This window comes from Macrotis lagotis, chromosome 4 (genome assembly GCF_037893015.1).
Source record: "Macrotis lagotis isolate mMagLag1 chromosome 4, bilby.v1.9.chrom.fasta, whole genome shotgun sequence".
Taxonomy (NCBI): Eukaryota; Metazoa; Chordata; class Mammalia; order Peramelemorphia; family Peramelidae; genus Macrotis; species Macrotis lagotis.
Genome location: NC_133661.1, coordinates 193,771,362 through 193,787,921, shown reverse-complemented (window position 1 = coordinate 193,787,921; position 16,560 = coordinate 193,771,362). Strand labels below are relative to the sequence as shown.

The 16,560-nt window shown below is 38.7% G+C and overlaps 1 protein-coding gene across 6 annotated transcripts in view; it reads left to right on the top strand.

Moving 5' to 3' along the window:
• The window catches only part of DPH6 (diphthamine biosynthesis 6), a 505,514-nt gene that overhangs the window by 197,189 nt on the left and 291,765 nt on the right, over positions 1 to 16,560 (top strand). For all 6 annotated transcript variants that reach the window (XM_074235050.1, XM_074235049.1, XM_074235048.1 and 3 more), the window contains exon 6: positions 1,411 to 1,472. In XM_074235050.1, coding sequence (XP_074091151.1) covers positions 1,411 to 1,472 — 62 coding nt within the window. The remainder of the gene's footprint in view (positions 1 to 1,410; positions 1,473 to 16,560) is intronic.

The window sequence follows — 16,560 nt, the reverse complement described above, 5'->3', positions numbered from 1 at the left end:
GTACTTATTAAACACCAAATATATTTTCTTATGTTTCACCATAAATTTTAGAAAATTTTGAAAATGTGTTTCTTTAAGTGAATATTAATATTGGATGAGTCTGCTGACTATAAAAATACAGAAAACAACATGCATTGGATCATAAGGAAATAGAATAAAAGTTTCTACAAGGGATAGGAATAAGCAAAAAAGAAAATCAGAGAATGAGAATCCAATGCAGTGCCTTTGATTTCCTCTTCCAACAACTGAGGAATGGCTGAACAAATTGTGGTATAGCAAAGTAATGCAATATTTTGCTGTAAGAAGTGAAAAAAGATGATGTCAAAGAATATTGGATTATGTGAAATTATATAGAATTAGCAGAATTGAAAGAATTTATACAAGTTCAGAAACACTTTAAAGAAAAACAATTTTAAGAGACTTAAGAAGTCAGCATCAATATGATGGACACAAAGTACAAAGACATAATATTTTTGGAAGTGGCCATTGTGTGTATAGTTTTCCTTGATTGCTTAAATGTTATGAGGGTTTTTCCCCTATTGTAGATAATTATTTTTATATTGAACTGTCTTTTGATTTTCTTCTTATTCTCAGAGCCTGTAGCAAGAACTAATAAATTCTTTTTGACAGACTGAATAGATGTGTTTTCTACTTAACTCTACCTTTTGAAATTCTTTTCTTCCTCTGAGGCACGGATTAAGATACCACTTTTTCTTTGACTCCTACTTCTTCCTTCTGAAAAAAGATCATCTCCTTTCATTTTCATGTAACATTTTTTCCAAATCTTACCTTTATATATATAAGGGAATTATATACATAATTCTGCTTTGCATCATAATTATGTATATATTATAAACTTCCTTTTATAAGTGTCTTGAAGGAAGAAAGTTTATTGTTTTTAATATTAGAATCATCTATCTCTATCATAGCCAAGTGGCTAATGATTGTTAGATTGACTTGAAATTTTTTAAGTAAAATTTTTCAAAACTTTTTTTAAAAAGAATTCATAATTTGATTTATACACAATGCAAAGAAGAAAAAAGTTTATTTTTTTCTTCCAGGATTGAATCAAGTTACTATTGGTTAGGTTTGTATACTTTCTGATCAAAGCAATGCTAAATATATAATATTGACTAGAAAGAAGGAGTAGAATGCTTGTTTTGGTTTTTAAAAAGAGTACTCATCGGGGCAGCTAGGTGATGCAGTGGCTAGAGAACTGACCCTGGAGTCAGGAGGACCTGAGTTCAAATTCAGCCTCAGATACTTAATAGTGCCTAGCTGTGTGACCTTGCGCAAATCACTTTAACCCCATTGCCTTAAATAAATAAAACTTAAAAATAATTATAAAAAGAGTACTTATCTCTAAAAACAAAAATTTCAAAAAAGACCTCTTCCATTTTTTTTTGACAGGCTTAGAACCAGATAAACATCTTGGAAAAACACTAGATCAAGTACAGTTTGATCTCTCTGAGGTAAGAATTATTTATGATTCATCAAAATATATATTTCAAAGCAGGAAAAAATATGCTACCACTTGCTAAAATCAGCTTTGTCCGGGGTCTTCTTCCCCGGACTCCCGAGTGAGCTCCTCAGTGGGCACTGCTTCAGGCGTCCCTGGTATTTCCCTCCCCCGGGGATCAGCGAGGAGGGACTCAGGCAGACACGTCTTCAGGAGGCATATGTTTTATTAGGTGCAGAGGGATCCCCCGAATAGCTCAGGGCGCTGGTTAATATAGGGAGTTATTTCCGGGCTGCCACCCCAATCCGCCCCGAGGGCAGAACCTACCACCCGATTGGAGCAATGGACACAGGCCAACCAGGCGAAGCCACTGCTCCCCTTAAGGAGCCGTGTCTTCTCTGGGTTGGTCTGACCTCACTCCCGGGGAGGTCCTATCCACCCAGGCGGTCAGGGCCGACCCCCGACAACTCCCCCTTTTTGTTTGACATGAGTATGTCTGCCTTGAGTTGCTCAAGGGCCCAACGCCCCATTTTTATAAACAGAGAAAAAAGAAGGGGAAACAGGCAACATAGCAATAAGGCCATTAAACACCATGCACCAAGAATCAACAAATAATGCATCCAATGATTAAGGTCTATCTTATTTATCCAATCAGGGAATAGACCGTGATCATCCTCCATATCTTTCTTATACTGATCTGTGATATTCCTTATGGTATTGATTATTTTGTCTAACTCATCTAGATAGGTAGGTAGAACAGTCACTGCTTGTGTGGTAAAGACATTACACCAATAGTCTGTCCTCTGTCCTTCGGGGCACACCCAATATAAGTCATAAAATAGTTCAGCCCAAAGGTTCCAGATGGTGTTGTTCACTTTGGCAGGGGCAGTGTTGTCCGTAGAATGAATGATGACATCGAAGGCTGCTGCGGCTTTCCAAAGGTGCGTCTGTGGTCTGGTACTGTTGTCTTTCATCACATGCGGGACCGGAGCAGCAAAATAGGGGCCTGGGCCGCCATCCAGGAAATACACTTGAGTGCCGTTCACGTTGGGACCGTAGACTGGAACTCCTGTAGAACAAACCTGTACGGCTTCAAACATAGTTGGTGAAGGAGAGCATGGTGGTAGAGGGGAATGGGGTATTTCTTGGTTAGGGGACATTCCTGCAGCCACTCTAATCCTGTCCATAAAATTACAAGGGCCATCAGTTTTATTACTTTCCCAAGAGGCTTTAGTGGTATTGCATCCGCCTCCCAGAATCCAATGCCACGTTTTATTGAACTCGCTCAAAGCCATTCTTCCTATATAACTGTTATTGGGCAGAGGGAGTGACGAGACATAGTGTATATCTCCTTTGGTCTTATCAACTGGCGTCAGATAGGCCACAGGCATAAGATGTTGGATCATAGAAAAATGCAAGAAGTCACCATGCCCAAGATTGCTATCTGGTCCATGAGGGGTTTCTTTAAGTGTTCCATTTACCACCTGAGCACAGAGGGGGTGAGAGCCTGTAGTAAGGCATATCGGAAGATGCAAAGAAGTCAAAGTTACAGGGCTATTCAGATCATGTTTCTTTTCAGGAGGAGCCCCTTTAAGCCCTCCTAGCACTAGGTAAGCAGAGCCTGCTAACTGTAATTCCACTGGATCTCCTATCCATGTGGCTGGAACAACTGTAGGAAACCCTGGTATTACTGTCCAATAAGTAAAATGAGTGGCCTCAGTAAGATTTTTCCAATGAAGGGGAATGGATCGGGAGTCAATGGGTTTTAATCTGCTTAATATTCCTAGTATACTTAGCCATTTATGTGCCGTCTTTGCTTTCTTCGTCCTGTTGAGGCGCTTCCGTCTGCTTTTTTTTTTGTGGTTTCTCTTTATCTTCTGTACAGGTCCTGGTCCACCTGGTGGGCACCCAGCGTGTCCCTTCACCTGTGTGGAGACTCAAGAATCCCTTTCCCCATACCATCACCTGGGCGGGACCATGCCACTGTCCTTCCTCATCTCTCCACCATGCTGTCGTGGGTTTATTTTTTGTTAGGTTTTTTGTCTGTGTGTGTGTTTCTTGTGTTAGTGGAGTTTGTGGAGGTAGTATTTGTTTCATAGCAGGGGTAATGCCCTGATCATCACCAATCAAGTAATTCCTGGTGAAGACCGCAGTTGCTACCTGAACTGCAGTGAGTCTACCACGCACTCCCCCTTTTTGTTTAATGAGAGTGCGCTTCAAGGACTGATTGGCACGCTCCACAATGGCTTGACCGGTGGGATTGTAAGGGATACCGGTAACATGAGTGACACCGAATTGGTGGCAGAAGCGAGCAAAAGCAGAGGAGGTATAGGCCGGGCCATTGTCGGTTTTTAACAACCGAGGTATCCCGTGGGTGGCAAAGCAGTGAAGACAATGAGCTATCACATGGCGTACAGCCTCACCAGGCTGCAAAGTGGCCATAATAAAGTTAGAAAAAGTGTCCACAGTGACATGAATCAAGCTGGCCTGAAAGTGGGTGACATCCATCTGCCAAATATCATTAGGGGCCAGGCCCCGGGGGTTGGTGGCACGTACAGTCGGGGCAGGGCGAAAAGGGACACAATGCCTGCATTGTCGGACAATGCGACGTGCCTCTTCCTTAGGAAGACCATAGAGCCGTGCAAGTGTTTTTGCTGGGAGATGAAATGTGTCATGAACAATAGAAGGATCTGCATACATGACTATCTCACTTTTGATATCAGGGTCAAGGAGAGCCGAGTCAGCTATGGCATTCCCTGAGTATATTGGGCCAGAAGTGGACACATGAGATCTGACATGTAAGACATAGAGGGGGTCAGAGCGGTGTAGGAGAGACCGTTGTGCTTGGTGTAAAAGATCTATGACTGCAGAATTGGACAAAGAAAGATCTGCTAGAGCTAGCTGTTGCAATAAGACAAAGCAGTAATAGCTATCAGTGATTAAGTTAAAAGGCTCATAAGCACACAGTTCTAAGGCTATCACAATGGCCTGCAATTCATTCTTTTGGGCTGAGGCATATGGAGTTTGTAACACCTTCAATATCTTCTTGTCTGGAATATAAATAGATGCTCTATGGTGTTTGGTAGCATCGGTAAAAACATTGACTCCCTGTACTGGTTGAGGAACTACTGGGTTGGAGGGATACTTCAAAGGGAGTTGCAACCATCCTCGTAATGAGGGAGGTGGATGACCCTGAGAAGTGGGATAAGTAGACAATAACATGGCCCACTCCTCTGAGTTCTGTGCTAAATGAGTAAGTATTGCAGGATCTTCCTGGAGCAGTAACATAGGAATGGTGCCAAAAATAGTGATCGCAGCTTCTGCTGCTTTCAAAAGGAGTTGTGCATCCACTTCAAACTTGGAGGGTATAGACTTCATGGATTTAGATGAATGTACCCATTGTAAAGGACCTGTAACTTGGAACACTACTCCGGCCTTACCCAATGAAGGATGACACACCAAAGTTACATAAACCGGAGCGGTTGGATCTAATCGGGCAACAGTTGATGTGGATGCCAAGTCCTGTATCTGAGTAACAGCTTCCCTGGCTGCAGGGGTCCATGTACGAGGCGAGTTCAAATCAGATGAGCCTTTTAAAATATCATACAATGGATACATCATATCATTGGAAATAGGAACTACATTCCTTAGCCATTGAATTGAACCAATTAATTTCTGAAAATCATTTAATGTAGAAACTTGAGCTGTATCAATCTTAGGAGATTTCTTCACTAAATCCTTGTATACCTGATGTCCTAAATATGTGTAGGGAGGTAGCAGGTTCTTGATAATTTACAGCAGGTACACTAAAGGCGAAGCGCTGTCTATCTACAGGGTTAAGGGGTATACTATAAAAACAATCCTTTATATCTATAACAGTTATGGGCCAAGCCTTTGGAATGGCAACTGGAGAAGGTAACCCAGGCTGGGTGGTACCCATAGGTTGTAAGGTGGCATTAACCTTTCTTAGATCTACTAACATTCTCCACTTCCCACTTTTCTTTTTGATTACAAAAACTGGGGAATTCCATGGGCTGGTGGATGGCTCTACTTGTCCAGCCGATAAAAGTCCTTGTACTATGTTAGCAAGGGCCTGTAATTTCTCTTTGGTGAGGGGCCACTGATCTACCCAAACCGGTTTGTCAGATCGCCACGTCAGCGGTATGGGTTGCGGCCCTCCAGTGACCCCTAGTGGTTTAAAGCTGTGTCTGTAGTTAGGGACAAGCCCAAGGTTTGCAAAACATCCCTCCCCCATAGGGACATATGAATAGGAAGTACCAAAGGGCGGAAGATCCCTGCCACATCATCACTTTTCCATTTTAGAAATCTTAGGGACCTTTTCCCCAAAGTACCTCCTGAAACTCCCGTGATGTCTTGGGGAGTTTTTGAAAGTTCCCAACAGGGCTGCCAATCTTTTGTGGATATGACCGAGACATCAGCACCTGTATCAATTAAACCTACAATCTCTCTTCCCTCCACTATAAGTGGTAAAGTGGGATGGTGGGCTGATATAGCCTGTGTCCATGCCACAAATGTGTCCTCATGGGTACGCTCTCTCCAATCCTTATCTATCCAAGGGAGGGAAATAGCAAGAGCAACAGGCTCACCGCCTTTTAGCTCTATTGGGTAATGATGGGGATTTGTAACAGTTATAGAAGTCTGGCCTGGGCTTAGGAGCTGTGTGTGGACAATGACCTGGGGAGCGAGAGCAGTTCCAATCACTAAGCGGTGGAAGTCCCTAGGGGAGGCTTTAACAGTAGTCGTAGTCCATGGGCTCAATTCTGTGCTCTCTGAGAGGGGAATAGTAACTGAGGGATTTAACAGATCAGCCCTGGGGTCGGGCCCTCGGCTTCTCGACCCCTCTTCCCGTTTCCCTGCGGCCCACCATTGCTATACTTCTGGTTTTTGTTTTTCTGCCTACAATGCTTTGCTATATGACCAGGTTTACCACAGACAAAGCACTTCATTGCACTCTTCTGGGAATTACGGCACTCAGCTTGAAAGTGACCGGTCTTTCCACATCGGAAACAGTTTCCTTTACCCTTTGATCTAGGCACTAAGTTTGTGGTTTGTAAAGCATTAGCGAGGAGATTAATAGAGGTTTGGAGAGGGTCTGGGGGGGGGGGTTCCTCGTCTAGGGCCTTATCAATTATCTCCTCTAAGGAGGGGTCAGCAGGCAGAGTAGCTAGCAAGCCTTTTGAATGAGTTAGTCCTCCCTTTATTAACTGAATGATTAATGGTTGTGCTGCATTCCCTGTCCCGAATTTCCCTTCCACGGTGGTCTGCACTCTGCTGATAAAATCTACAGCAGACTCCCTATTTCTTTAAGGGTATTTGGGGGCTGGTTCCCTCAGGTCGTCAAGCCCCTCATCTGGGGGCGGGGGCCATTCAGGTTCCCCTAGTAACGAGGGCCCTGTTTGTGTTTCTCCGGGCACGGCTCCCAGTGGAGGCTGCGGGTCAAGAGCTGCAGCCACCACGGAGTAAATCACAAAGTCTGTGTCCGATAGAAAGCCAGGTTTTTCTGTGTTATAAGAGGCCATTTGAGTTCCTACCACTCTCCACTTCTGAGGGTCAATGCCGGTGTGGGAGACCCAAGGGGAGACAACCAATATTTTTTCCACCCAATCCTTACATTCTTTTATACGGACTCTTATGCTTGAGTCTTTACTAGTGCATGTACTTGACATGCTAATACTCCTGAATCCTCTGGCTGTAAATGCTTAGACATTCCTTTGCCCATGTTTACTCCCTCTAGGTGTCCCGTGGACCTAGGGTGTCTGCCTCTTCTGTTTTTACTTAAACAGGCTTACCTCACTCGGCGGGGTCTTCGGGTGTCCCTGTTCGGGGGCCAGTTCTGTCCGGGGTCTTCTTCCCCGGACTCCCGAGTGAGCTCCTCAGTGGGCACTGCTTCAGGCGTCCCTGGTATTTCCCTCCCCCGGGGATCAGCGAGGAGGGACTCAGGCAGACACGTCTTCAGGAGGCATATGTTTTATTAGGTGCAGAGGGATCCCCCGAATAGCTCAGGGCGCTGGTTAATATAGGGAGTTATTTCCGGGCTGCCACCCCAATCCGCCCCGAGGGCAGAACCTACCACCCGATTGGAGCAATGGACACAGGCCAACCAGGCGAAGCCACTGCTCCCCTTAAGGAGCCGTGTCTTCTCTGGGTTGGTCTGACCTCACTCCCGGGGAGGTCCTATCCACCCAGGCGGTCAGGGCCGACCCCCGACACAGCTTCATGTTAAAAACATCACATAAACAAGTTTTAAATATCTAATGTGTGAATTCTTCAAAAATCTTATGAACTAGCAATAGCTTATTGTCCTGAGTCCCTTGGCTATACAATGTAGTAAATTATGAAATTTTCCTTTTTTCTTGCCATAAGGCACCATTTCTATGACTTTGGGAAATATGGAGAAATTGCTAAATATTTTATATGATAGTGAAACAAATTTAGTGCAAAAATAATATTGTGTCTGATGCAATTTCACTATTATTTTTCATTGTCCTTTAAAATTAAGTGCTTAAACAATTATTATCCTATCTTATTTTTTAGGTGTTTTTATATTAATGCTTACCAAAATTGTTGAAGTGCTACATATTTGGCTTAATATAAACTACTTTTCTCCTAGATTTCATTTTCTTAATCCAAACTATGGTCAAATAATTGGTGTTATTTTTCAATGTATACCTATTATTGTTTTTTTTTAACATTCAAGGAAATTTTGTCTTGCTGATGAAACATATTTGAAGGTAGCCTATATTTAGACTAATCTGTTAATATTTCCTGCAATTTTTAATTTGTAAATTATTTTATATATGTTATATCATTTGATTTTCAAAAAACTGCCATGAAAACCTACAATTATTACTCTTAATTTTACAGATGTGGAAGTTAGGTAACTAAAACTAGAAATTAACATACATATCCAACTAATAAGTGTCAGCTGTAGGATTTGATCATTATTTCTAACATTGCTTTCTAATAGCTATTCTAGCAATCAATCTTTCGTACCATACTGTTTTTCTTTATACATATGTATAGGTAGGTGAATGTATCTATGTGTTTTACACACACATGCATGCACTCATGCGCGCACACACACACACACACACACACACACACACATATGAATATCCTTATTGAGTGAAGAGTTTCCATCTCTCAGAACTGGTGGAATTAGATGACAAATTTTAAAAGCCTAAAAAGTGCCCTGTTCTGCTCCAGCTCCTGAGGAACAAAACCAAGCCTCAGAAACTTCTTCATTCTGATGTCTTACTCCAGTCCTAGAATTCATATTTGGGGAGCTTCCTCTTCCCCTGAGTTCTCTTCTGATTGAAAGCCTCCTCCCAGAAGTTCCATTTAAGGAGGATTTTCAAGTTGGCCATGTCTCATTTCTCTTCAGACTACACTCTGGACTTCCTCTATCATGTACCTCTCCCTTCTCACACATGTCTCGATACCACCTCTACCTGCCTTTTCAACAGCCTTTTTTTATGTTGTCTTCCTCCATTCAAAAGACTGTCTTTTTTTTTTTTATTTTTATTCCCAGGTCTAGCACAGTGCCTGATACATGGTATATTATTTATAAATGTTAGTTGACTGAGTGGCTGCCTGAAGGAAGTCACATTCTAATTGAAGACACACCATGTAAAACTATATACTTACATTGTCCATTACAAAAGGCACTAGCAGTGAAGAAGAAAGGAAAACTGTTAAATCAACTAAGAGCCGAGAGTCTTCAGTTTTATTCAGTGCTTTACTTCCTTGGCCATAGTTGGCATATTTCATCTCATTATACCTATGTGTCAAATGACAATTTAAAAAATGTCCTCTTTCTCCCCTCCTTGCTGCTCCTCTTCTAGTATATCATAAAATTTGTCTTTTTCCTTGCCATTCTAAGCACCATTACTGTGGCTGGAAATGTACAAAGCATAGCAAGCATTTACAAAACAGTACAATAAAAAGGATGGTTGCACATGACACTACAAATCTGCCTTGTGTAATTTGCTATTCCTTCCAAACTTAAAACAGGGTTATCTTGTAAATTTGTTTTTTTCTTCCTGCCCCAACAAATGGTTATCATTAGATACAAATAGGTATATATAAATTTATTCTACATATACTTCTTTTTATCAGATCTTTCTCTGATGATGCAGATACCTTCTTTCTTTATTTGCATTTTGTTTTTAATTTGTATATTTATTATAGTCAAAATGATTTAGTTTCTCAAAGTCATTCTTAAAAAATATTTGTTACTATATATAATATTCTCTTGATTGTGTTCACTTCACTCTTTACTTTTTCATGCAAGTCTTTGCATTCTTTTTTAAGTTATTTATTTACTTATTTTGAATTTTACAATTTTTCCCCTAATCTCACTTTCCTCCCCCACCCCCCACAGAAGGCAGTCTGTTAGTCTTTACTTTGTTTCCATGGTATACATTGATCTAAGTTGAATGTGATGAAAGACAAATCTTATCCTTCAGGAAGAAAAATAAAAGTATAAGAGACAGCAAAATTACATAATAAAGAAATGTTGTTGTTGTTTTTTTTTTTTTTAAATTAAAAGTAAGGCTTTGTTCAAACTCCACAATTCTTTCTCTGGATATAGATGATATTCTCCATCGCAGATACCCCAAAATTGTGCCTGATTGTTTCACTGATAGAATGAACAAGTCCATTAAGGTTGATCATCGAGGCGGCTAGGTGGCGTAGTGGATAAAGCACCAGCCCTGGAGTCAGGAGTACCTGGGTTCAAATCCGGTCTCAGTCACTTAATAATTACCTAGCTGTGTGGCCTTGGGCAAGCCACTTAACCCCATTTGCCTTGCAAAAAAAAAAAAACACTAAAAAAATTTAAAAAAAGGTTGATCATTACCCCCATATTGTTGGGGTGTACAATGTTATTCTGGTTCTGCTCATCTCGCTTAGCAACAGTTCATGCAAATCCTTCCAGGCTTCCCTGAATTCCCATACCTACTGGTTTCTAATAGAACAATAGTGTTCCATGGCATACATATACCATAATTTGTTAACTCTTTCCCCAAATGATGGACATCCCCTCAATTTCTAATTCTTTGCCACTACAAACAGAGTTGCTGTGAATATTTTTGTACAAGTGATGTTTTTACCCTTTTTCATAATCTCTTCAGGGTATAGACCCAGTAGTGGTATTGCTGGATCAAAGGGTATGCACATTTTTGTTGCCTTTTAGGCATTATTCCAAATTGCTCTCCAGAAAGGTTGGATGAGTTCACAGCTGCACCAACAATGTATTAGTGTCCCAGATTTCCCACATCTCTTCCAGCATTGATCATTTTCCTTTCTGGTTATATTGGACAATCTGAGAGGTGTGAGGTGGTACCTCAGAGATACTTTAATTTGCATTTCTCTAATAATTAGTTATTTAGAGCAATTTTTCATTTGACTATAGATCTCCTTGATTTCTTCATCTGTAAATTGCCTTTGCATATCCTTTGACAATGTGTCAATTGAGGAATGGCTTATTTTTTTAAAACTTTGACTCAGTTCTCTGTATATTTTAGAAATGAGTCCTTTGCCAGAAAGACCAGGCATAAAAATTGTTTCCCAATTTACTACATTTCTTTTGATATTGGTTACAATGGTTTGTCTGTGCAAAAGCTTTGTAATTTAATGTAATCAAAATTATCTAGTTTGGTTTTTAATGATGTTCTCCATCTCATCCTTGGTCATAAATTCCCTTCCTTTTCATAGATCTGACAAGTAAACTATTCATGGATCTTCTGGTTTGCTTATAAAATTGTCTTTTATGTCTAAATCCTGTATCCATTTTGATCTGATCCTAGTATAGGATGTGAGATGTTGGTCTAATCCAAGTTTGTGCCCTACTAATGTTGAATTTTCCCTGCAGTTTTTATCCAAGAGAGATTTCTTATCCCAGAAGCAGGACTCTTTGGGTTTATCAAACAGCAGATTACTATAATCATTTCCTGCTATTGTACATAGTCTATTCCACTGATCAACCACTCTATTTCTTAGCCAATATCAGATAGTTTCAGTGACTGATACTTTATAATATAATTTTACATCTAGTAGGACTAAGCCTCCTTTTTTTGCACTTTTTTCATTTAATCTCTGGAGATTCTTGACTTTTTATTTCTCCATATGAATTTACTTACAGTTTTTTTTAACTCATTAAGGTAAGTTTTTTGAATTTTTTTTGGTAGGGCACTAAACAAGTACTATAATTTTGTTAGAATTGTCATTTTTATTATATTTGCTCGGCCTATCCATGAGCAGCTGATATTTGCCCAGTAATTTCAGTCTCATTTTATTTGTGTGAGAAGGTTTTGTAATTGTTTTCACAAAGTTTCTGAGTCTGCCTTGACAGGGAGACTTCCAGGTTTTTTATTTTGTCTGAAGGTACTTTGAATGGAATTTCTCTTTCTAGCTCTTTCTACTGTATCTTGCTAGTCATTTATGGAAATGTTGAGGATTTATGAGAGTTTATTCTATATCCTGCTACTTTGCTAAAGTTGCTAATTATTTTTAGTAGTTTTTTAGATGATTTTTTTGGGATTCTTCATGTAATCTGCAAAGAGTGAGAGTTTTGTCTCTTCCTTCCCTATTCTAATTCCTTCAGTGTCTTTTATTCTCTTATTTCAGAAGCTAACATTTCTAATACAATATTGAATAGTAGTGGTGGTAGTTGGTATCCTTATTTCACCCCTCATCTTATTGGGAATACCTTTAGCCTATCCCCATTGCATATAATGCTTGTTGAGGATTCCAGAGAGATACTGCTTATTATTGTAAGGAAAAATCCATTTATTCCTACACTCTGTAGTGTTTTTAGTAGGAATGCATACTGTATTTTGTCAAAAGCTTTTTCAGGATCTATTTATATAATCATATGATTTCTGATAGATTTGTTATTGATATAATCAATTTTACTAACAGTTTTCCTAATATTGAACCAACCCTGCATTCCTGGGATAAATCCTACTTGGTCATAGTGTATTATCCTAGTGATAACTTGTAATCATTTTGCTAAGATTTTATTTAAGATTTTTGCATCTATATTCATCAGGGAAATAGGTCTATAATTTTCTTTCTCTGTTTTTTACTCTTCCTGGTCAAGTATCAGCACCATATTGGTGTCATAGAAAGAATTAAGCAGAGTTCCATTTTCACCTATGTTTTCCAAAGAGTTTCTATAGAATTGGAACTAGTTGTTCCTTAAATGTTTGATAGAATTCACTTGTGAATCCATCTGGCCCTGGAGATTTTTTTCTTAAGGAGTTCAATAATGGCTTGTTGAACTTCTTTTTCTGAGATAGGGTTATTCAAGTATTTAAGTTTCTCTTCCTTTAACCTGGGCAACTTATATATATTTTTAAATATTCATCCATTTCTCTTAGATTATCAAATTTATTGGCACAGAGTTGGGCAAAATAATTCCGAATTATTACTTTAATTTCCTTTTCATTAGTGGCGAGTTCACCTTTTTTTCATTTATGAGACTAGCTATTTTGTTTTCTTTTCTACTGAGTTTAATAACTCCTAGTGGACTGGCCAAGCAGAGGTGCTAGAAGCTTTGCTCACTGAGTTCAGTTACTCCATGTGGGCCATCCAGTAGGGGGTGCTGATTGCTTTCTCTGGAATGTCTGTGACCTTGATTTGAGGCCCTCTCCCTAGGCCTGGGGGTGTGGGCAATTCTGTTGGATTCTTTTATCCTTGAAACATGTAGGCTATGCCCTGGAGTGAGGTAATTACTCTCCCTCTTCAGCTGAGGGAGCTCCCCTGCCCAGGGCCAGGGGCTATTATTCTGTTTGTTTTGGGAAGAAGGTTCAGCTGAAATGAAAGTATGGAGTCCAGACCAGAGGAGCCCAACAGATTTATGTCTGCAACTCTCAGCGCTGGAACTCACCTTCTAGCCGTCAGAGTACTCCAGACCATCAGTCCCACAGTTTCCACAGTCAAAGCCTCCATGGCTGATCCTAGGCTAGTTCAGATCTCACCCCTCCTGGCAGGGTTTCTGCTCTCTGCACCCAGCTCACCAAAAGACAGACCTTGAGGTAGAGGTTCTTCTCCTAGCTTCTTTTTCTGGATTTTGTCAATCAGATTTCTGTTATGAAGTTTGTTTCATATTATTTCTGAGGGAAAACCAGGAGACCTTAGCACAGTGCCTGTTTTGTCTCCACCATCTTGACTGGAAGTTAGTCATTGCATTCTTTTCTGAGATAATTTAACTCATCATTTTTTATAGCCCAGTAGTATTCCATCAGAAGCCTTTGCCATAACTTGTTCAACCATTACCTATTTGATAGGGATTCCTATAATTTCCAGTTCTTTGCCACTCATGAAAACTGCCATAAACAACCCGTTCACATTCAAAGATATAGTTAGTTAATTGGTTTTTTTTCTTTCCTTGAGAATTTGAGATTTTGTGTTTATGGCAGCCCTCCTAAGTGTGTATTCACTACATGCAACAATTGGAATTATGTGGGAAATGGTAAATAAATATTCCCAGGAAAGTCAGCCAAGTGTGTAGAGAATCAATGCTAATTTTGTAAATTGACTAAAATATCCTTAGACTTAGAATATTTAAAAATTTCGCTAGATTACTCCAAGTGCCTTTTCCTACCCCCAACATACACACATACATACACACACACACACACACACACACACACACACACACACACACATTTATGTACATATACACAAAGACTTATAAACTAATTATTTGCTTATTTGGAAATGTGACTTCTAGAATATTACAAATATAGTAAAGTTTGCTTATTTATCCTGTTTTATCTCCTTCCTTATACAAAATGAATGTTATGTGTTTCCAGAAAGAAAACACAAAGTCCAACTAATTGGCCAATGATCCTAGAAAACAGAAAGATTCATCTTTCTATTCTTTATCTCTTATATATAATATGTGTGAATTCCTGATGCTTATGACTATCTGCATCATTGCCCAAGACAAATCAGATATTACCTAAAGCCCCTAATCGTTTTGAGTAATGGGATTGATAATATCAAATAAGATGAAAAAATAGATCTTTATTTGTTAGTAAAATTCTCAGGAATTATTAAGGAACTAAAGAGTAAAAAAGATTTTACATCTCTGCTTCAGAAATGTTATATTTTTATATTTAATACTAGACTTAATATTGGGAAAATCTACTGTAGTATATGGTAGATTATCATATTTTGCCCATATATATTAAATTTTAAATAAAATATTAAAATTTTCCTTATAGATACAACAAAATTGTTCCCCCCTATTTTACAAGTTTCTTCTCATATGAAGATTAAGAAATAAGCATAAACACATATAAATGATTTAACATATGTACATATAAAATCACTGTATAACATTCCCCCCCTGCTTATAGTGGACATAAAAACATGAGAAACTTCCATATAAAAATCTCTAGATCATAGATTTAAAACAATCAGGGACTTTAGAGGCCATTGATTCCAACTCTGTCATTTTACTGATAAGAAACTAGACACAGAGAGTTAAAGGGTTTGCCCAGTCTCACAATTCACGTCTGAGGTGAAATTTGAACCCAGGACTTCCTGACTTCCAAGTTCAATGCCATATTCACTACATTTTGCTTTCTCTTTTTCTTTAAAACCTTTGCATTTGAATAGTCCAGAGGTTATATGAAATTAATGCATCTTCTATTCATATAGTTACTCATCTAAAAGCATCATGTTTTTCACTGTATAAATCACTGAACCAGAAACCCAGAGTTCAAGTTCTTGTTTTACCATTAATTAACCTTAGACAAATAGTTTATTCCATCTGTGCCAAAGTTCATCCTCTCTATAAAATGGAGAAAATAAAATTTGACCCTTCCAACTTCAACAGAAGTCATACCTTGTAAATAAATGAGATAGCAAGTGACAACTGTGGGAACTCCCTTCCTTTCCCACTGCTCCTAGAGCCAACTTTGGTAGTAGAAGGTGAAATAAATTGGGGATTTGTGAGTGATGATTTCTTGATTAATGATTGTAGAGGAGAAGATATTTTCTAAATGCAAATGAAATTTTAGATCATAATTACATAAGGATACTACCATCTGATGGATACAGGCCCCTTATTACCTTACACATTACTTTTGTAATCTAATCATTGGTCACTCTGCTTTTAGGAATTTTTTTTTAATCAGTTTATTTCAAATGTCACTTTCTCTGTGGAGTCTTGATTAATTCTCCCAACTAGAAGTGATTTTTTTCAGAATTTGTTCTCATACTAGTTATACTCACTTATACTCTAGTTTATATTATAGTTTTCTGTAACCATTGCTTATCTACCTCTTATCAATAACTGTGAACTTCTTGAGGTCAGAATATTTTTTCTTTACAAGTAAATAGTGTTTTTACAAAATAGTCATTTAAATATTTGTTTAATAAATGAAAGAAAGAAAATTAATGAATAAAGGTTGTCATTGTTCTTAACCCTTAGTCACTATTTCAGAGCCATTGTTCTCCTATGTATTTGGAAAATAAGAAGGAGCTTCACTTATCTACTTTATAAGAATTTAAATATTCTCAAAAATGAAATAAAAAACCTCAATATAAAACCCCCTCCCTTAAGAACATGAAAAAATTTAGATGTAAAAATATGACACTATTTGTGGAGGAAACGCTGACATAAGTCTTCATACCTCACATGGCCCATGACAGTTAACTTAACTTTTTTCAAAACATAAGTTAAAAGATATTTTCAGGAGTGAATTTTCCAGCGTTTTCCCTGACACAGCCATTCTGAAGTTTTATATTTGGTACACTAATTCTTTATTGAAAGTCTAATATTTATTATTTGAGAGACAATAGTGTACCTTTTCCATGAGATATGTTATCCTAGACCTACATTTTTGGGCAGAGGCTATTTCCAGAAATGACTCTTATGGTTAAAAAAGAAGTGGAGTTTGCAAGGAAGGATTTTAAAAAACCCACAAGCAAAATGATAACCAGATCTTAGGTTCAGAGATAAAAAGAATGCAAAAAGTTATCTAGTATGACCTCCTCATGTTACTGAAGAGGTGACTGAGATCCAGAAAGAGTAAGGTATAGCAGTAGGGAATGTAACCTAA